At 41.7% G+C, this 22,367-nt stretch overlaps 1 protein-coding gene across 1 annotated transcript; it reads right to left on the bottom strand.

The window, feature by feature from the left end:
• Positions 1-16,496: 16,496 nt before the first annotated feature.
• SOD2 (superoxide dismutase 2) lies at positions 16,497-21,475 on the bottom strand. The gene is made up of 4 exons (XM_018078069.2): positions 21,248-21,475; positions 19,127-19,243; positions 18,347-18,526; positions 16,497-17,008 (listed from the first exon to the last, which is right to left on the bottom strand). Exons 1-4 carry the CDS (start codon positions 21,333-21,335, stop codon positions 16,863-16,865), a joined length of 531 nt encoding a protein of 176 aa, XP_017933558.1. The 5' UTR covers positions 21,336-21,475; the 3' UTR covers positions 16,497-16,862.
• Between the last annotated feature and the right edge of the window lie 892 nt (positions 21,476-22,367).

The following is a 22,367-nucleotide window of genomic DNA, read 5'->3' as shown; positions in this document are numbered from 1 at the left end:
TTCCGACCATAACACCATACTCAATGTTTAAAACACAATAATGTGGAAAATACATTGGGAATCTTGAACCTTCAAAAAGACAATATTTAAAGCAGCTGGTTTCTACTGAAGGACAGTGCAGAAGTTGGTAAAGACTTGTATCCCAAACAAAGAGCCAAACTGAAGACAACTCCCTTCATAATTCCAGTCTGATGTTAACCAGCCTCCTAACACTACAAGCAATATATACCCCAAGGTCAAGGCAACCAGCTTTCCCAGGTCAATCCATTCGCTCCATCCTTCTGCTCAAGAAAGGAAAGCATTGAAAGCCTCCTGGGCTCATCACAAAGAGCAGGACTGTGCCAATCCACATCATCAAAAAAGCGGAGCAGCTGCACAGTTTTTGTTGGCACCACTTTGTGTAACTCTCTCTTCAGCGCTTGCTGCTCCAGACCATGAGCACAGCCGTTTTGGACAGGCTGTTGGGGAGCTTTCAGACAAGTCTGGTGGTGTTGAGGGCTGGTGCTTTTGCCTATTGGCGACGTACCTACAACCGTGCCTTTGTCACCGACAGGTGGGACAGCTGCCTTGGTCCCCCCCAGGCCCACAGCTCTAGAGCAGCAGGGGCAGAAGCCAGCAGAGGCTGAGCCACATCCCTGCCCCAGGCACAGGGAGAGGGGGCAGAGTCTGGGGGTCCAATCCCCACAGGCTGGGTTTCCGGGAGCAGCGCAGTCCCCATCCAGTGGCTCCTGCCAGCATCGCTGTTTTCTCTCTGGATCCTCTTGGCTTTGTCCTGTGCAGCTGTGTTCCCCACATAAGAAGGGACTTTTCACAGAAAAGTGAAATTAGCAAAAATAAAGATATTTGAATGTATTCTGTTTTACCAAAGAGACTTTTTGTGGTTAGCAAATAGACATGAAATGTTATAACATAATTTCTAACTGTACCCTATAGACATGACTTGTCTGTTAAACATGAAATAAAACTGGCAGGAAACCACCATATTGACTCAATAAGGCATAACATTAACTGACACCAAAAAGCAACTTATTTAAGAAGTAGAAAACTTTGCAACCTCAGTTATTTGAAAAATACAGAGGTAGCCCAGCTATTAAATTGCAAGTGATCATTAGGGTTAATTGCACTATTCAGTTCACTGCAATTAAACATGATGCCATGAATGTATTGGGTTGGAATTTCTTTGACTCTACTATTCTCCTGACTGGTCCTGATTAAAAAAAATAGTAAAATACTAACTACCAGTTTAAAACCATACAATATTTTGCAACACTCTTCTAGCTGAGCCAATTAAGGCTTCAGTTTATGGAGCATACATCTTCCCAGTGCACAATGATACATACATTCTTGACATACTCTGTGGCTCAAACCGGGTAAGTTGAGTGTGGCAGTACCCAGAGGTACTGCCTTGATCTAAGTAAGGCCCTGGAAGCAGGTATTGTTAATTCGTTCTGTCTTTTAAATGGGATTTTGCAAGAATATCTGTGCACAAAAAAAGGTGAAAAAAATAGTAAGGTGTTAAGCTAGAAGATAATTTATGATTCATACCTATATTTTTGTACTGTGTTCACCCCAGTTCTGGCTTGGATCCCCCTTGTGCCACGAGAAGAAGAGAAGAACATCACAGTCTCTGCTGTTCTGCTTGTTATGAGCAGCTTTCTAGAAAATCACAGGGTATTTTAATGGCAGCTGAGGTGGGATCAGTGTGAAATCGCAGAGAAGTGAACATCACTGCTCATTCTTGCAAGAAAGCCTTCATCATACTGCAGCTATTATTATTTTAATTGCAATACCACAGTTCCAATTCCTGACTGTTTGCATTGGGAACCTAAAGTACCAGATCATCTTGTTATGACTGCTAGCAAAGGCCTTGGTATAACTTTACCTTGAGGTGGTGTGTGATCCCAGAGTATGCTATAAGGGCCTATCTCATAACTGGATGGGCCCATGCCCTGTTCCTCTCTATACCCCTCACTGTCTGAAATGTCTCCATTTTATCATATCTCCTCTAATAGCACAGTTAGTAATTTGTTCACTTTTAGATGTACAACTCCACTGGGAGAGTCAGCAATTTTTTCATCTCTTTCTAAAGACAAGGCCAGCCCATAATGGGACATCAGGGATGTTTCCATCTTCACTGGGCTGACACAATACTTCAAAGACACCCTTGTGTGCAACAAGAAATACAGCTACTGTAAACTTTTTCCCAGTACCCAGCCAGCCACAGAAAGAGAGAAAGGTGGGGGTTTGTTGGTGGTGTGTGTTTTAACAGTGTCTAGAACCATGGATTAGAGCAAGTAACTAAGTCTTCTGAGTGGTAAAAGAATATAAAGAAATGAATTAGGAGAACACAGTAATTATATGGAGAAAATGTATAAGAACAATTGATTCAGCCATCCGCCTTAAATTCTAGAGTAGTGTGCCATTGTTCTAAAAAAGAAAAGGCTACAAATGCCAACATGCAAAGATTTAATACGCTTTTTCCCTAAGGCTAAACTAAAGAAAAATTGGCTGCACTTTCCTGGAGTTAACAGCAGCCCGGTCACATTTATCATCCTGCCGCTTATGTTCAAGAACTAGTAATTTAACTGTTCCTAACTGGTTTTGTTTGGCCCTCTTGAAACTGGAGATGGGTTGTGGTTTATATATCTGTTGGAAGTGACTAATGTTAGAATAACACAGCACTGCAGTCTTGGCATTCTGAAAAGCTGGTGAGATCCTATCCCCAAATTCTCCTGCTTAAATGCTGCTGGTAATTTCAGTAGTGTTTGTGTTATTACTATGATTTATGTATATAGGTTACAGATAAGTTAACCATGAAGGGAAAGATAATTGACAAATTCTCCACCAGCCTTCTGAATTATTTTTTCCCTTCTTTGGATCAAAATTTCTTTAGAAAAAAGATGATTATGCTCTCCCCGCAGCTATAAATTCCTCAGCCAGCTCCTCTGTTACCATGCAGTCTGCTGGGCATATTCCAGAATTGTTTCTGAAGTTTTCTCAGGCTTCCATATAAGTCCAAAAATTCCATAATCCTGCTCCATGCCAGCATGACAGTCGACCCTTACTACTTGATATAAATTTTTGAAACATTCAGTTCCGCTGATGCTGAGCAGCCAGTTACACTGATCGGTAAATTAAGGACAAAAAATCCACACATGACTTTGGGCCAGCACTGCCACAGTAATCACACCTGTTTCTTCAGCAACTTCAGGGCTTTGTAGCAAACTAGCCTGCCCCAGCAACCATGGAGACAGGAAGCATCCAGCCATCCCCACATGGTCTAGCATTGATCACCACCATGAAAGAGTGTTGTGGGGCAGGTATAAAAAAGAGGATGGGAAAACCCCAAATATCTGTGCAAAAATACATAAACGGTACAAAGCAGAACAAGACTCCTCCATTGGAGACAAATACATCACTCCCAGGTTTCATGTCAAGCATGACTTGAAGCACCTTATGAAAATAGATGCAGTGTCCTCAGCATGGTGGTGTGAGAGAGGGCTTCTTGTCAGGACCTGTTGTCCCAGGCATGGTGTCTCTCCCATGCCTGCCATGGGCTGGAAATGGAACACAAGTGTCTGCTTATGGCTTATGCATCCCTGTTCACTGCTGAAAAAGCAAGTTAGCCAACAATAACAGTGTTTGTTTTGTTGCCATCTCAGTAGACACTCTAATAGAGCTAATAGGAAAAAGAAACCTCACCAGAGAAGGGAAAGGTCAGAAGGCTAATAAAATAAATGCAGCTATTGTGCGATCATTTGGCAATTCGTAAGGGAGTGTGATTTTCTCTTCTTTTCTTTTTTTTTTTTCCAGCAGTACAAGAGACTTCTAGTGAATCCAAAATGAAATTTCAACTTTCACACAAGGTTTTTTACTGACAGCCATGCCATGGCAGAGTCAGGAATAGTAGAAATGTAGGTTTACAGTTGTTTGATTCCTTCCCTCGTTTCATTTCTTTGGATATTTCTGAGTTTTTCTTTCAATCAGGTCTGGTTTTCAAAAAGAAGCAGTGTCATATGTGAGAAAATGTTGGTCAAAAAGGTAATTTTGAACCAAGAGCCTTGTATTGTTCTTGAAGGGCATAGCTGGCCAGCTGCTGCTCTTTTATAGCATTGCCCAGCTAGGTAATTCATGGTTGTTTGCCCTTTAAGCTTTGAGTGTTCCTCTGCTTAGAATCAAATACCTGCTGAAGTGTTTGGCTGGACTATGGCTCTGAGTCAACAAAACAGTTGGATAAATGGTTTACTTCTGAGCACACTCCACTCCAGCACTGTGTTGACACCACGGTGCTGCTGGAATCAAGGACCCCCTTTCCTGTGTGTCTAAGCATACATACACACATGTATCCTGTGTATCTGAGACTCACAAGCTACATGCACAGCTGGAATTTGATCCTTATAACAGTAGCAAAATCACTAAAGTGCTGGAAAAGATGTCCCTGCGGACAGGGAATTTAAATACAGCTGCTGCCCCCTCTCTGGGAAGGATGCCCCTGTGCTTCCCTGCCTTCCAGCAAGTTAGGGCTCTGAAGCAGCAATAGCAGACCAGGGCTATGAATGAATGGGCACCCTGGGAGGATCTAACTGGTACCGCAGTGGCTGCCCTGCACCAAGGCAGGACACACGACCAAGGCAATAAGTCCTCCTGCTCTGCCAGACCTTGGCTCTCCTCATAGTCAGTGGAAAGAGACAGCCATGACTCTGAAGCAAGGCAGCTGTTGTAAGGGATCAGAACATAGGCCATGGTACTAGAAATAGCTGATCACCAGAAGAGCAGAAACTCAGGGAGAAAGTAGCCTCAAAGGCCACAGGATAAGTTGTGTGGCCTCACTTAAGAGTGATGGTTTGTTCCCGGGAACAAAAGCAGTAGGTCACCTGCTGCAATGAAATTCTCAGGTCTGCAGAAGAATGCACTCAGGATGGATCCTGCCTTTCATGTTGGTCAGCATCACTCACAGGCACTTTTACCCTCTGCACATGGTACTGGGGAAGGCAGGACAAGGAGAGCTGTAACTACCAGGCTGACAACCACGTACATAAAGGGATGCTGAAAAATGAAGCAGGTCCATGGATCAGCTACAAGAAAAATCACATCTTTGTTTGAAGTCCATGTTCCTGTGACAGACCAGGGAGGAGAGGCCTTTTTGCAGCTCAGTTAAATAAAGCAAAGCATGGAAACACAAAACAGGCTTGTGAACATCTTGTTTTTACTCCACAGAAAAACCTGTTTCTTGCCACGTATAACCTATTTTTTTGGCAACCTGAGTCTTCTGGCTACATTAGTATTACAGCGCCTTAGTTTTCCCATGGAAGTTTCCTGTCCAAACTCCTTATTCTAGCAGAAAAAATGAATTATATTACATCAGTGTGATCCAGAGGGAGATTAGTTACTGCTGTCTCTAAAACAAGAGATCATAATTTCTTTTAGAGGCTCTCTTGTATCATATAGATTGGTTGGCCTTGGAAAATCTGATTATTCTATACATTTAGGTGCAGAGGCTCAGACTAGCCACAGACTTGACTCACCCTACTACTCTGCAGAGTTACACACATTAGAAAGAGGGAGGCAAGGATTTGGAGAGCTTCTGGAGAGAGAGAGAACTCAACATCTCATCAAAGAGAAAGACAAAAAGAGTAAAGTGAATTATGGGGGAAATGAGAAAGGAAAGAAATTGAGATTAAATTTATTGTTTTTAAAACACAAAGAGACATTGTATTCATCCATTTATTATAAATTCCTGCATAAGCCATGACATGATTGATTAGCTCCAAATAAATAGATGGTTAGTTCCTCTACAGCTGTAATTACAAGTACCTTCAGAAAAGCAACACTTACTTGTATGCAAATATAGCAGTGTTTCACCAGCATCACCCATTCACCTTTTGGGAAGACATTTCTATACCCTGCTCCAGACACTGGATGCGAATTCTTGTGCAAAAATACGTCAGATACGGTCAATATGTTCACTATCTCAGAAGAATATGGGATTTCCCAGACCTCTTTGTTAGAGAACATATATTGCTATTCAAACTATTTCTAAATTAGCATCCCTCAGAGGAAGAACTGTCCCAGATTTTTCTGCAAGCTCTCATTACCACAACAATATTTATGGCTGTGCCTTAGGGGAGCAAGCAGATAGCCTCATCTGTCCCACACACAGCCTGAGGTTCCTGGGCCCTACTTATACACGGTGTTCTTTTAATACTAACTTTATCTCAGACCAAGGGTTCTGGCAATGACCTTCTAGACACCACCACAGCCCCAGCAGTAATTGCTTGGACAGAATGTTATGCCACATTAAATTTCATAACCTTAATCTGTTAAATGGTACTGAGAGAAGAGTGAGCAGCCAAATTGGTCATAGTTGTTCTAATCCAGCATTATTAATCAGACATTCACAGACAATTGTGATGCTGATGGGGCTGCCAGGGATTCTTTCACTTCCCAATGAAAAAATACAAAACACTTCTCAAGATATTCCAGCTTTCTCCAAATACATACAGGTCTGATGTGTTTTCACAGAATCACAGAATAACAGAATAGGCTGAGTTGGAGGGGGCTGACAAGGATCATTGAGTCCAACCCTACACCCTGCACATGACTATTCCCAAGAGTCACACCATGTGCCTCAAGGTATCATCCAAATGCTTCTTGAACTCTGTCAGACTTGGTGCTGTGACCACTGCCCTGGGGAGTCTGTTCCAGTGCCCAATCACCCTCCAGCTGAAGAACGTTTTTCTAATATCCAACCTAAACCTCCCCTGACACAACTTCAGGCCATTCCCTCGAGTCCTGTCCCTGGTTACCACAGAGAAGAGATCAGTGCCTGTCCTTCCTCTTCCCCTCATGAGGAAGCTGTAGACTGCAATGAGGTCTCCCCTCAGTCTCCTCTTCTCCAGGCTCAACAGACCAAGTGACATCAGCTGCTCCTCATATGGCTTCCCCTCAAAGCCCTTCACCATCTTCAATGCCCATCTTCTTTTTTATACTGTGGTGCCCTAAACCCGCACACAATATTCAAGCTGAGGCCACACCAGCTCAGAGCAAAGCAGGACAATCCCCTCCCTCAACCAGCTGGTGATGCTTTGCCTGATGCTCCCCAGGACACAGCTGGCCCTCCTGGCTGCCAGGGCACTGCTGACTCATATTCAACTTGCCATTGTCCAGGACCCCCAGGTCCCTTTCTGTGGCACTGCTTTCCAGCATCTCATTTCCCCGTCCACATGTACATACTTTTCAGAAAGCAGCAGCACTTTTTCTGGTTTCTCTTGCTTATGTTCCTCCAGAAATGTATCAATATGTTGTCTCTTGAGGAGGTTGAAATTGAAATTTCCTGGAGGATTTGTGAAGAATTAAAGTTTTACATGCTGAGGACGCAGGACCAGACTAGCAGTCAAGACCTTATGGACTTCTGCAGCTTTAGAGAAGTGTTGAGACTTGCCTGATAGAGACATCACTGGAATGCAGTAGGTTTTTTACTCCATGACACTTGACTATAAATACTACATGTGAACAATTTAACATAAATCAGAGATAAATGCATTTGTTCAGAATTTAGGCCTTTACTCACTGACATACCAAATTCACCTGTTTCCTGAACTCATGTTTCACTAGTATCAGGAACTTTTCACCTCAATCTGGGCCAGTTTAGATTTTTAATTGCAATGCCTTTAATGGTTTACTTACAATCCAAATTAAGTTTATTAATCATTCAATGTAAATGGGATCAATGGGATCAAACCCAGAACCAAGTTCATAAAAGAAAGGCTGCATGCCAAATTTGAAGAAAAAAATTCACTTGGCTCTCAGCAAACAAAAACATTTTTTAAAGGAAAAATAACATACAAATCAATCCTTTTAAATGCAGAATATATATTTCAGGGAAATTTTCTCATTGTTTTCTATATAATGCCATTTTCTAATAAGTACCACACAGTTGTTTGCCAGCTGTATCAAGCACCGCTTCCATTCTGTATTATGTTGGGATACTTCATCCTACTAGGAAGAGCACAAGAAACTGTTACAGTCAATTTTGTTTGCATTTTTGGCCACTTTGAATGATAGATGAAGCATAGTACTGTGAGATGCCTACATGCCCCAATATGCCAGAGCATTGGTTAATGGAAAAGTTGAATTTTAGTTTTATTTGGTCTCATTAAAAAGCACAATCCCAGTTAAAGACATATGACAAAGAGCAGAAAATAGTCCACCAAAAGGTTATAGGAAAGCAGTGTGGTCTGCCTAAGTTCCTAACAGAGCAATGGAAGTCTGGACTTCAAGAAGGATGAAATGAAAATTGGTAATTTCAGCATACCACTTACTCCTTTTTCTTGTATTTGAATTGATAGCATAACATGAATAAAAACAGGCATTTCCTAGGGGAAAAAATGAAAAAGACTTCTTGTTCATAAACTGATTTTTTTTAATTTGCATGGTATCTGCACAGTTTTAGAGATCACAAAAAGCAGTCAGGGGCTACCATTGTCTGTTCTCTTCTATTTTGCCACATGGCAAAGAAAGCGACATTAAATGGATTATTATGCTCCTGTGGAAAAATACCATCTCCTGATGGAAGTGTTCTTCCCTGCCTATGTAGATTATGGCTTAATAAACAGCTGTCTGGTGGATTCATCCAGCTGTCTGTTCTGCATGAGCCATGATGATCTGTGCTGTCATTCAAGAGAGGTGGATGTTTGAACCTGGACTGTCAGGACATCAGACAACAAATCCTAAAAGCAGTTATAGGGTCTTCTGGGAGTATTTCCTTTAATGACAAGGAGCAGCTACCTTTAGGAGAGCAGAGGGTCCATACGTACATTAATGCTGCCTAGTTTAATGTTAGTTCAATTTGGGAGTGAAGTTTAATGTGGCAATAGGGTATTTTCTGGTCTAGGTGGGGTCTGTCTTTTATCTGACACATTTTTCTTAAAGATTACTGTTAACAAGGCTGGGGCATGCTTGATAATTCTTGGTTGCAAGCTGAGAACCTGAGATGATGGCAATGGAGGTGATGGGTTTTGAGTGGATGGTGGTGATACTACTAACTCCTGTCAGCAGCTTTTAATCTTCACCAAAAATATACTGTAACAGATAACCAAGTAACTGGCTTTCTACAAGCACAGCTTTTTGGTTTAGTTGTTTTTCACTTACATCCTTTCTCTGATTCCTTAGTTTAGGCTGGTTTTTTTTTTTTTAAGAAAAAATGTTACAAATTTCTCACCATTGTCAAGAACAGCATACAAATTAGTATGAAAGACAAAACCAGACACTCTCTCCTCTCTCTGTCTTTTCCTCTGCATTTATTTTTCCGGTCAAGGTGAAAGATAAAACCTGACTATTTCTCCAACAGAAGGTGAGGTTGTGTTGCCTTAAAAAAGAATGTGATTATCCCAACTTTCAACCTATGGTCTTCTTTTTTTTCCCTTGAAAAAACCCAAAGCTATAAAAAACTCCAATAATTTCCAGTAATTCTCTCTCTTTGATCTGCAATCTTATGAGTAGTTCTTTTTTCTTTTTCATGTTGCTGATTCCTACTCAGTGCTAAATTTAATTTTGCACTATATTTAATTTTGCTCTCATTAATATAACCCAAATGTCGCTGCCAACTGACACCAAGACCGTCATTCTGACTTTAGATGAACAAATTCATTGTGAATTCCTTTGGAAAAAAAAACATTCCACAGCCTAAATATCTCTAGAAGATGGAGTCTAAATTTGATCATGACGAAAATCAGTAAATCAGAGTTCTTGTTTAGCTGCTGTTACATGTTCTCTGACTCAGTCAACAGATTTATTTCATTCCTGTTCCCCTTTCAAACCAATAGAAAATAGTTTCATGGAGCTGAAAAATGCTTTGGGCAAGACTGGGAGAAGCAAATAACTTATTTACTGAATACAGGGTGTTGACTGATTCAAAATGTCTTGCCAATTTATCCAAAGACACCAAACGCTTGGAGCTGGAAAGAGGATGTGGGGCTCATTTAGTGGAATGAGATCATGTTGAGGGCAGATGGCTCCCCTTGAGTGGTCAGGCTACTGCCCACAGTATTTTTTAAAATATCCTGAGCCTCCTCGTTGGGAGAACATCTTGGGCACTGGTCTGGAGGAGGTCACCTCTGCCTGACTACTCCAGCCAATTCGCATTTCTCATTTTGGTTGCAGGAATTCAAAATGCTCCTGGCATGACAGACTGGGCACGCTGGTGGGAGATACACATTCAGGTCCATGTCAGTAAAGGAACAATTCAGTGCTGCTCTCCTGCATTTTGGAGGAGTGTCCAAACCATCCCCCAGACAACAGAGGTAACACTGCAGCACCTGTGTCCTCCCTCTTCACATGACCTGTGCTGTCATCCCACTCTTTTTCATTCATCCAGAAATAAATCAGAGAGGGAAGACACAAGCTCTCATTTTCTTGCAGAGGTGGGGGGGATATATTTTCCCTGAATTTCAGTTCAGAGGCTAATAGAAAGCATTCATTTTTAATGACATTTCTAGTGCAGGACTGACATTTCACCTCTACAATACATCTGGGTAACTGCAAGTGCAGTTCCAGCACAAGGAATAGCTTTTTAAGGCTAAGGCTTTAGTGATGAAGTAATACGAGAACCATACACATATACTGTCATTTGGATTAACCTGGCAATGCTTCCATGTAAACAAGGTCTAATGGTGGATACCTTCTGTCCTTCCAACACGTTTTCAGCTCACACTCTGCCACGAGGGGCGAGTTCCTCTCCACTGCTCAGTTGTAGTAGGGAATCAAAGCATGGAAACCACATGAGCAGAGATTACACAGATTCTCAAATCTGGCAGCCAGATGTTTGTTTGCAAGAGTGAGTGTAACCAGATGATTTCTCTGCCTTTTTTTCTCCAAACATTCAGAAGAAGTAAACAGAATGACACACGCAGAGATAAGTTCATGATCATATTTGAATATTTAGACACATATTAGTCCCTTCAAAACTGTAATCCATAAGGATCCATAATCAAACAGCACGGCTAGGGTTTTCAGATGTCAGGTCCAGTTCAGACTCTGCAAGAAGCTCCAAGTGAGTAAGAGCCAGACTAGGACCTCTCCATATTGCTGCCCTGATGCCAGGACCAACCCAATGGTGCAGTCCACAGAATCCCTTTGCAGCCGACCCTAAGCAGTACATGGAGACAGCTTCTCAGTTGGCCATGGACAGTTTTACTCTTTTCTAACCATGCAAAACTGCCCTACAGTGAACTGTTTGGGACTTGAAATAAAAAATACAGCAGGAAGATCATTGCACTGTTGTGACATACTGGCTGCTGATGCAAAGTGCTCAGCAGAGGAAAGAGGGCTTTGATGGAATTGTGCTATATCCTAACATGAGCTAGCTGCTTGGATACTTCTCTGAGGCCACAGAAACGTGCTACTTTCTAAATGAAGCTGACACAGAAGTTTGTTGAGCAGGCCAGCTCAGAATTAGTAGATGCAGATGTTACTTTCAAGGACCAGTTTCAAGGGTGAAACCTCATCACCAGCCCACACCTCTGTCTGTTCCACAGTGTCCATGCCAGACAAGTCACATCTGGAACAAAACCATTTAGTTCCATTTAATATCCTGAGCTTTCTCCTATACAAGACATAGGTTTGAGCCTCACACACACCATGTGCATTGCACAGGCTCACACCAGTTAGAGAGAAAGCATTTAGGACAGCAATGAGTATCAGCAGGTGGACAACAACCACCACTTAACTGCTATGACTTACATTTTAGATAAAACAAAATCCAGGAATAATTCTTAATTCTCAGCTAATAGAGATAAGAGATAATAGAGAAAAGCAGCAATTCTGGCTCTGAACTGCTTTTAACTGACCTGGATCTCATGAAGGCAAGTGAAAAACTCCCACTGGAGCTTTTGACCCTCAGACAAGCTAATTCCAGCTGATTGTTCCCATTTTATTTAGTTATGCAATCAAGCACCACACCCTACACTTAAGCTTTCATAAATATCCCTTTATCCCAAAAAAACCCAGGTGACAGTTTTAGTTTTGTGATCCTTATTCTTTCATAAGAAAAACAAATAAGCAGAAATTAATGAGCATTTCTTCCTTGTAAATACCAGTATAGCTTATTGCAATTAAACCCAAGGAGAAGTAGGGGAGTCCAGATGGAAGAAAAGGGTTAAGTCACCCTGACACAAGTTCCTCTCAGTCACTTGGGAAATGAACTCAAATACTCAAAGAATCCAAGAGTCAAGCTTTTCTCCTGGCAGGCTGGCCAGGTTCACATGCATCTTTTATGGGAGGGAGAAATCAATGGCAGCTTAATGATGTATCCTTTGAAAGCCTGCATTTTCCCTCACCACTACAGCCTCTTAACACAATTCTGCTGGAGGGATAAGAGTGGCTGGAAACAGAAGACACATACATAGAGAGACAGAGAATTTCTTAAACACTACCTTTGTGAGCCCAAAATGCTTTTTTTGAAACAGTTCTGAATCACTTTTGGGAGATGCCTGAGGCTTGAAGCCCACAACAGCTGCCCCAACAGACAAGAACATCAGACTTCCCCAGCAGCTGTAGGGCCTGGGGAGCTTCTGGATTCCTGGAAATACTGACAAGTTTTCGATTCTGTCCCATTTTGATCACAGCCAAATTTCAAAATTCCTGAAAACTGGAAGGCCTTGCTTTTAGCTACCTCAGGTCTGAATTTCTAGAAGCATAACAAGGGTTGCAACATAACCATTTCCTGTCAAGTTCAAATATTGAAACAGTACAAATTAGTCCTTCTGAGAACTGTGAGATTACCTTAAAATCATGACACTTAAATTAACAGATGTTCTTTCTCCTTACCTTCTGGCTTGCAGATCTCTGATACATCAGTGACATTTCTTGCAGTAGCAATGTAAAAACTTTTAACCTTCTCTTATAAAAACACAGTAAAACTGAAATTCCTGTCCAGTAATCTGCTACTGCTGTTACAAAGCTTATGGACAAAAATAGATGAATTACCGTGCTATTTGCTTCTAAATCTGACTTTTTAGAGCTACAGCTCTATTGCCAGTAGCATAAAGGATAAACCTTAAGATGCAGGCACTATGGAGCAGCTGGTGAGAAGGAACACAGCTGCAAGGAACAGAACTGCAGAAGGAAGTGGAGCTCAATAAGGATTCTCGGTAGAGGTAGGGAGAAGCCAGGGAAGTATAGACTTGGTTCCTTCCCAGAAAGAAGGTGGTGAAAACAAGAAAGGACTAAGGAATTGTAGACAGACCTGGACTTTTCAAAGTTTTTACCTTCCTCAACAGGAGAAAACTCCACCAGAGGAAGACAGATTCTGAAAGCCTATCTGCAAATAGGTAGTGCAACAACCAGCACCCTTCGTATGTTTCCCCAGAGTTCTGCAGAAATTACTGCTTCCAGAAAACTGTTGTTTCTTCTGCAAATTTATGTGTAACAGGAGCCCACAACTAGGGGGACTGACAGTCATTTTGTGTTGTCAAGACTTCCCAAGTGCTGTACTGTAAGAGAGTTCTTGGTCTTCCAGGGATTTGCCATTGACCCAGACATGCTCTAAAACATTTCTGTGGGACATGCGTGTCAAAGCTGCTGCAGTGGTGTCACAAGGCTACCTGGTTCCACCACCAGCTCTGGCAGGTCCAGGCAGTAGGTTTGCTGACTCGTCTCTGTGCTAATTTGTCTGTCCATATCTTTAGGTGAGAAGACCAAGTGAAAAGCTAGTGCAGCAACAGCCCTATAAAGCAGCAAGGTTGTAACTGCAAATGTCCATGCTCTCTGCAGACTTGGCTTAATTATAGCAATGGAACGGACTTCCTCCCCTGTGGATAAATCTGTGGTCTCTGCACTTGAAAGACCATTCAGGATGTGTCCATGTGACACATAGACACAGTTAGAGACTGATAAGGCATCATTTTCATTAAGAGTACCTCCCTCTAGCCTTTTCCTGCCTGACTCTAAATTCTGTATTTGACCATATGTATTACCATAAACTGTCTTCTCCACAGCAGCATTGTCTCCTCCTCACATAGGAGGTGACAAGGGTTACCTTGATTAAAGTGGAAGCCCAAACACTTTCCCGCCTGTGCACTGAGAACACCGAGTCAGGCTTCCTAACCTGACTCTTGGAAATGCAAGTCAGAAGCCCTAAGACAATTGAGTAAGGCAGACATACACTCCCACCTAGTGGGGAATGCACAGCTCTGGGTTTCTGGGACAGGAGCTGCTTCAGTTCTGCAGTCACACACACACTGCTAACACCGACCCCCAGAGAAGCTTGTCTTTTTGAGTCAATGGGGTAATAGCAGCTATGATGAAATCTGAGATTACTTCTAATCATTAAGCAGAAGGAAAAGGCACGTTAAGACTACTAAGTTACCAGTATTCTATCTGCTAGTATTAGACATGACTGTAAACACAACTGTTTTGCTTTATACTAGTGTAATGATTAACTTCTGCAAGGTCAATGCCACAGGCATGTAAAATACCAGTAGAATGGCACAGCAGCATTTTAAACCTATTTTGCCACACCAGAGAGAACTAAATTGTTGAATACAAAACAAAGACAAGTAGGTCTTCAGTAAAGAGACCTAGAAGAGTGGACCAGCTCACAAGTTGAGTCACCGCCAGTATTTTCTGGAGATAATTTGGGGGTTTACTACTTTGGGGGGTTTTAATATATGCTGTAGATAAAGGTGAAATAAAAAATTGTGAAGTGGAAAGTAGAAGTTGGAGGGAAAAAGCATCTTCCATGTATTTCCATTTCTGCACGCTCACTAAAGACACCCAGAGGCCCCTCCTGTTTCACAGCAGGATAAAGTCACCCCCCCCAGCTTGCTGGGGCTGGGATGGCATCATCCCCATGGCCTGCTGTGGAGGGGCAGCAAAAAGGCTGCAAGAGCCTGGTTTGGTTGGCCTTGAATTACTTTAATCTGTTCGAGTACACACGCTTTATGATTCACATTAGCCTTCAAATGTCTTTTTGCATGTTGGCAAAAAAATCACAAACGTGCACTTGCATTTTGCAGCAGTGTGCTGCCCTTTCAGACCTGACTGCACCTGTTTCTGAAAAGAACTTCAGCCACCAAAATCTGTAATCTGCAAACCAAAGTCTCTGTGTGCAGCAGCTCTGCCACCCCCAAGTATTGCTTATGGGATCATCCTGATGCACCGTTCTTCCAACTCAACACACGATCACTTCCCGGAATTTGGGTTAGGTAGTGCCTCTGTTGCCCTCCTGAAAATTATTCCAAGTTCTTATTTTAACATCCTGTGGCTCACACACAAATTAACTGTGTCTACAAACGTGGCATCTTCAGCAGCAACATGGGTAAGCACTGACAAAAGCTAGGCCCAGGGGACTGCCAGGATGCAATTCTGCAACTCTTCTGTTTGGCCCAGGTCAAAGACCAATCTAGCAGTCACGCCAGTTTGTATACAGCTTTGGACTTCCTACATTCAGACTTGGGCAGAACACAAGGTAGCAGAACAGGGTCACCAGCTGACTGAAAGGAAGAGATGAGCAGAGCTTCTTCTTAACATAGTGCACAGCAGAAACTGAGCCTTACCAGCATGTGTTGGGTCTCACACTACTGGCTCTAAAGCCTCAGCAAGTACTGGTTGTGCTCAAGGAGCTCTGTGCAGTTTAAAGCCTCACCATCTGGAGCTAACTCAGGCTTCCTCCATATCTTAAGCAGTCCTTTCCAGAGCACCAGCCTATAAGCAAATTTACCTCTCTGTTCTTCTGGAGCATGCAGTACCAAGAAGATACCTGGCATACACTTCATGGCACTCAACAAAACCCTGCCTCAGCATTCACTCATTATGAGGAGGAGCACTCCACTAGTTTGGTTTTTTATCTCTACTATGTGGTATTTCACCATTTTGTACACTTGAATAAGGAACAGAAAAAGACCTCTGCTGTTTCCTTCACCTTCAAGAAGACACCATGGTAAATACAATGTGCCAACCATTTCTTACATTTTTCAAGACCACCTGAGCATGCTCCAGGTGGAGTATGAAGTATTAATGAAGTATTGGTTATTACTTCATTAATTGGTTATTACTTCTTCAGGAGCATAGCTATGTGGAGACAACTCATACTTGATACATGTAATTGGTCTCAGTTAAAGGATGTTCTATGATATACTTTAACAGTTAGTATGAACTGAGTATCCCATGCTGTCATTCAGGTCCTATGTGAACCATTTTGCCTGACCCAGGACTGTGATCCCTTGCCCAAGGCAACACTTCAAAAGCTCGTGCGTCAGTGCAGTACATGAAGAGTTCACATAAGAGATGCAGGAAAGGGTAGAGATGACTGAAGACAGCCAATTCAGACAGGCACAGAAACACTTCCTTCTCCTTTCTTCTACCTGTTCACCCTGTAAAAAAGCTCCACAGCCTGTAATACAACCATGTATGAAAGGTATTTTTTCTCTTCCCATTATTTTTACATCAAGTAACTGGACCAGCTATTACTAAAAAAAAAAGTCTCTTCCAGACAGTTATAGAAGATTCTTCTTTTGAGTTTTATTTGTTTATAGCAACATCAGCACATATTTCCACTTAGGTATTTTACAGCAACAAGAAAATCCATTACCTCATTAAGCTTCAGCAAGGTGACCTATGTTTTATACGCAATGGAAAAGATTAGTGTCTCCCTTTGTTGCACAACAGTTTAAAGCTTCAAACTCTAAGTAAATACCTCCCTGAATTAAACAAGCAGACACTTTGCTTGATTATGAAATGCTTTCGTTGGATGAGTGAAGTGTTTTCTGAGTAGAGCAATTAATTTGTAAGCCACAGGCACTACTACGAGAGTGGTATTAGAGTAGAAGTGGTGACATTTTAGTAGTCTGTGCAAGAATTCCACTCTACTTTTTGCAAGCTGCATATCTTGAAGATACATTCTCCCAGTTGATCACATTCCAGATGGCTTTCAAATAATCAGGTCGAACATTTTTATACTGAAGATAATAAGCATGTTCCCATACATCGATTCCTAGCAAAGGAATGAGACCTGTGAAAAAAGAGGATAAATTATGCATATCTATGAAAACACGCTTTACATCTGAAGTTTTATGTGGCATCCCCAAGCTGTACCCTATTACTGAGTCTCAATCTGCAGGAAGACAAAGAGCTCTGCAGCACATGGGTGCTTACTGCAACATTTTACAGAACTGTGTGTCACATGCACATACTGCATAAAATGAAACAGCTGATTCAGGTAAACACATCTATAAATACTCTAGAACTGCCCTGAAGACATAACTGAAACCAGATGAAGTAATTTTTGAAAGGTTTACATCTTTTGTGCAGTTATGCAAGCACTTTCATAAAAAATTACACTGTGATGATCTCTTGGCATGTCAGTTTGCTTCCAATATTTTAATTACAAGTTATTCCTTAAATGTCTAATTACCTCCTCGCTTTTGTGCTAAAATATCCTTCTCACTGAATTTTTAATGGGAAGTTTTCATGAGAGGAAGATAAAATTTACCCCCATTATGCTCTAAGTCCCTATACTAAAATCTCTATTTTTTCCCCCTACTGATAACACAGACTACTGACAACACATGAAATTTCTATGAATTCTCTATGAATTCTACAGAACATGTTTTAAAGATATCTGCAAAAGGATCTGGACAAGCAGTCACTGCAGGCAGGATTCTCACTAGCCATGATCTCTTCTCTCAGGGAAGGGTGTCCAGCCTATCTTTACCACTTCCATGTCTCTCTAAGCAAGTAAAAATATCTTCAGAAGTGATCACTGCCAGTACTGTAATGCTTGCCTAGCTGCAAGATTTATCCACATCCTAGGATTATTTAACTGACACTCATTACTCTTTGCCAATATTGAGGAAGCAAATCATAAGGTTCCATTTTAAATCCAGTCTACATGGTAACAACTTACTATGTGCACCTTCCCCTCTCCTGTTGTTTGGCCTACACTGACGATTTTGTGAATAGCTCCTCTGTCAGAGAAAAAAAAAATCCAAAGGCAAGAGGCTTAATCTTGTTTGATACAGGCAAGTTACTCCAGTTACTCAAAAATAATCCAAAGAAGCCTAAATTAAAATTATTGTCTAAGCGGAAAACACTTCCACAATATGGCCCATCTATTTTGCCTTGGACTAGAGACTTTTAACCCTACTGCTCTTCACAGTTTTTAAGTCCTGCTTTACAAATGCTGCTTTAAAAACTGCAAGTTTTCACTTCTTCTGGTACAGACATTCTGTTTTCCAGATTTATCCAGCAATTTCTTCTCAGCATTGTCCACAAACCGCTTTTCAGATCTCATACCCTTGCCTATGAAATCTACAAAGACAGAAGCAGAGGGGAAGGACAGACACCTGACCTGTTGTTCCTTGCAAAGGGTCTTGATTTGCACAAGCTGCTATTTGTAGGCGTCCCTGCTCTTTGTTATAGCCAAGCCACCCCCAGCCTGATCCTTGAACACCAACTGATAGGGCTGTCAGCTTCTCCTTGAAGTTTGCAAAGGAACCAAAGTCACGCTTAATGGCTTCCATCAATTCTCCTTTAAAAAAAAAGCACAGAAAGATGAGAGGCATATAAACTTCATTCAAACCCCCTCAAGTTTACTAACAGCTTTTTTGAGATCTGTATTATAGGGCCCTCACCTTTAATTGAATGGCACTTGTAGGTAATCAGCACTCTGTCCTCCCCAAGGGGATTTCTTCCTTTAGGCTTTATCTGCTAACCTATCCCTATTTGAACTGGAGCACAACTCCAGTCACTAGGCTGGGTGGGTCTGCAGGACATTTCTTCCCTTTCTATGAACCCGAGTACCTATGGCAACTTAATTAGCATAGCTTTATACACGTATTTTCTCTTATAAAGATGGAAAGGACAATATAGAGCAATTGTCAAGTATTTTGCAGTGTATACATAATCAGCTTTAGAAATTAAAAATACTTCGCACAAGGCTAGCTGTTTATACTCTTGGCTTCCATCCAAAAAAACACCCAAACTCCTCAGAAGTGTGTAACTGTCACACAGAAAGGCGAATTAACTCTGAAAAATAAAGATTGTTTAGACTCTTTCAAAGAAAAAAGAGATCATCATTTCTACTTGTTAATTAAACCTGATGCAACAAACCACTGTAACAAGCACTAACCTTTAGGCTCCCCTCCTCCATTTGGAGAAAGGTTTGTCCAGAAGATGGTGTGATTGATATGACCCCCACCGTTGAACTTCAGTGCAGGCTGAAGTGACACCTGAGTTGTAACATCACCTAAAGATGTAGAATATAAAAATACATAGATAAATAAAACCATTATCATCACCACAGTAGGCTGTAAGTTGCCACAAGGCCTCCACTGATCTCCAAAATCCTTCTAGCAGTCTATAATGTATCTATGGAAAACATACGGTTTGTGACTGCTATCCCTACCTTAGACAGTCACAGACAAACTGTAATAAAGATTTCTTTATCTTTTACCTTTTCTTATGCTGTAATGATAAGTGATCTGCCAATACTGCAACTATCAGGCAGTCCATAGTACACACATAAGATCTACTGCCATTCTACAGCAGAATAAAGCAACTAGTACAGCCAGAGAACTCTTTAAGCACCCAGCACTTGGAAATTGTTGAGTATCACCACAAGACATGAACGCTACTCCCCCATCAGCTCACTGATTTGCAAACTAAGAATTTTTAAATTTCTTAAAACAATTTACAGGGCAGTTTGTGCTTGAGAGAAAGTCAAGGAGTACAAAAACAAAATGTTCTTCTCCCTCTTATCTTTTGTTTCATTTTGAGGGTTTTTTGGAGGGGGATACTTGCAGGAAGATGTGCATGACCACCACCAATTAATAATCCATTTGCAAAATAATCTGCACAAAATCCTTAGGGAAAATTGATCTCTACCTTTAGGTACAACATTTCAACAGTAAGCCATGAGATGCTACCAAAAGCCAGGATTTTTAAAAAATACCTCAAAGGATCCACAGCACTGCCAGTGTTTCTGATAACCAAAAACTCTGCCTCTGCTAATGGCTGAAGCCTTGGTCATTAAACAGTACCAGTAACCTCAGCAGTAGACACACTATCTTCTTAGAGTTCAGTTCCCTCCCCAGTTGTGTCTGCATTAATTACATCTCTGGAATACACCTTTCCTGGATCCACCACTGGCAGGGCAAGACAGCAGTCAATCTTGATCTCCTGATTCTTAACTGAATCGCATTACTTCATTAATTTAGACTGCATAAGTTATTTTTAGGCTTACTTCGGCACTTGAAAATCTCCATTCTCTATTCAGGCACACTGGCAATTATTTAGCAAGGGATGCATGGTTCAACTTACACAGATATTGGCACCTCTCACTTTCAACTGAGCCCAGCTAAAATTACACTGCAAAGCCACCTAGCAAATAGCCAGAGGTGAGTCTACACAGTAATCACTTCTTTGAGGTAAACTGACACCTTTTATGAAGATCAACACAAGAAGAAAAAAAAAAAACAAACCTGGAAAATATTCCACCTTCTTAAAAAGACAGACATGTAATTTCAGACATGTTCCTCGGTCCCACCAAAAGTAGTTTTGGAAAAAAAAAAATTTTGTGTTGCAGTGTAGCTCTGCTACAACTGCAAAGTTTTCGCAGAAGTCAGTGCCTCTCAAGATTTCAGATTCCAACAAAAAAAATTCTGTGATGGTTTGCTGCTTATTTTAGTTTCTCACACAGACTTGCAGCCTACATGACCCCTTAAGCCAGCCCAGTGATGTAATTGATACCCAAATTCAGGTCTCTTCATTGTGTGTTAGATATGTTAACTGCATATTCGTCTTACCTCCACTTGTAGGCAACTGAGATTATTTACCAAGACTAAGCAGAGGATCTGATGTGAAAACCATCAAGACGCACAAATTCCATTTTATATACCTTTGCTACTAACCTTTTATTACAAAGTACTCATTCAGTAAAATGACTGAAATTTCCTATTGTCTCAGACTTTGTTTGGTTCTAGTTACTAATGTAAATATGGACTAAACCCACAAGTATCAATAAATTTTCTTCTAGTTATACAGTACTACAGAGAACAGAATCCATGCTTTTTAGTTTCATTAAATTTCCAATTATCAGCACCACTGAAGCTCACAATGAGAGATTTTACCTAACAGTACTACAAGTACATAATCCAAAACTTTTAAGACAAACTATTTCCCTTTTTTTCCTCTCCTATATCATCTTTGCCGATAAGCTTCCATCTCACCTGTTGATTGTGGATATACAAACCTTTTGCCAGTGCCTCTTTGTATTTCTCCTCTGTAACGTTCAGGTTGTTCACGTAGGCAGCATGATGTTTGCTGTGGTGCAGCTGCATGATCTCTGCATTAATATGAGGTTCCAGAGCAGCATAATCATATGGCAAGTCAGGAAGAGTGTGCTTTTGCCTAGGAACCAAGCATCCCAATGGTGCTACCAGCTTAGCACTGCTTCTAGAAGAGAAAAAAAAAACCCAGAAGGAAACAATCTTACTCAGTAATACTGGGGCTCTACCAGTGAAATAGACTGAAACCATCACTGTTATAATCAGCTGCTTTAAGTACTGGGGTATCCTAAGTGAAGAAGTCAAATTTCCATTTTTCAAGAGCTCAAAGCAAGCATACTCTGTAGCTTAACTGCAAAGATGAATTCACAGAAAGGCCACATATACGGGGCTTTGCAGCGTAAAGCTACTGCTTCTCAAACCAAGACCCCAGACCCTTGTAAAGAGTCACACACCCTCCCAAACATGCAGGCCAGTGAAAAGCAGGGATGGGAATGGAAAGACAGTAATAACACGCTGACATTCAAAGCTTCGCCTAATCTTTATTGATTAAAAATAGAAGCTGCTGCTGAGGTGCCCTTCCCTCACTATTCGCAAGGTCCCCGTACTGCGAAATAAAAAGGCTAAAAAAACCTGTACAGTCACAGAGTTTCCAGGACTGAACCTCTACAGCATTAACACTGACAACATGTGCTTCCCTCTCTGCACAGCGGGTACCGGGAAAGCACACTGAACGTGATGGCGGGGCAGCTGCACAAAACCGCGCAAGGTGGTGTTACCCTTCCCCATTTTAACACCTCGCACTTGTCAGGCGACATGACAAGGGCCACGACGACAGGAGAACCGCCGGGCCGGCAGGACGGTGAGCTCCTAAGGCCCTTCGCCGTATCGCTGGTGACCTTGACATAACCCTGGGACACAACACAAGCAAAACCCTCGGGGCCCGGAAGAGTGGCCGTGGGGGGCGACTCCAGACAGCAAAGACGACAGGGTCTGCAGCACTATGTCGGGCCACCACTGCCCCTGGATGGAGGACGCCGACAGAACGTGGGAGGGCGCAAGGACGATCGCCAGCAGCCCCCTGCC

Source organism: Manacus vitellinus, unplaced genomic scaffold (genome assembly GCF_001715985.3).
Source record: "Manacus vitellinus isolate BGI_N305 unplaced genomic scaffold, ASM171598v3 scaffold_4_pilon, whole genome shotgun sequence".
Classification (NCBI taxonomy): Eukaryota; Metazoa; Chordata; class Aves; order Passeriformes; family Pipridae; genus Manacus; species Manacus vitellinus.
This window is presented reverse-complemented; position numbering and strand designations above follow the sequence as displayed.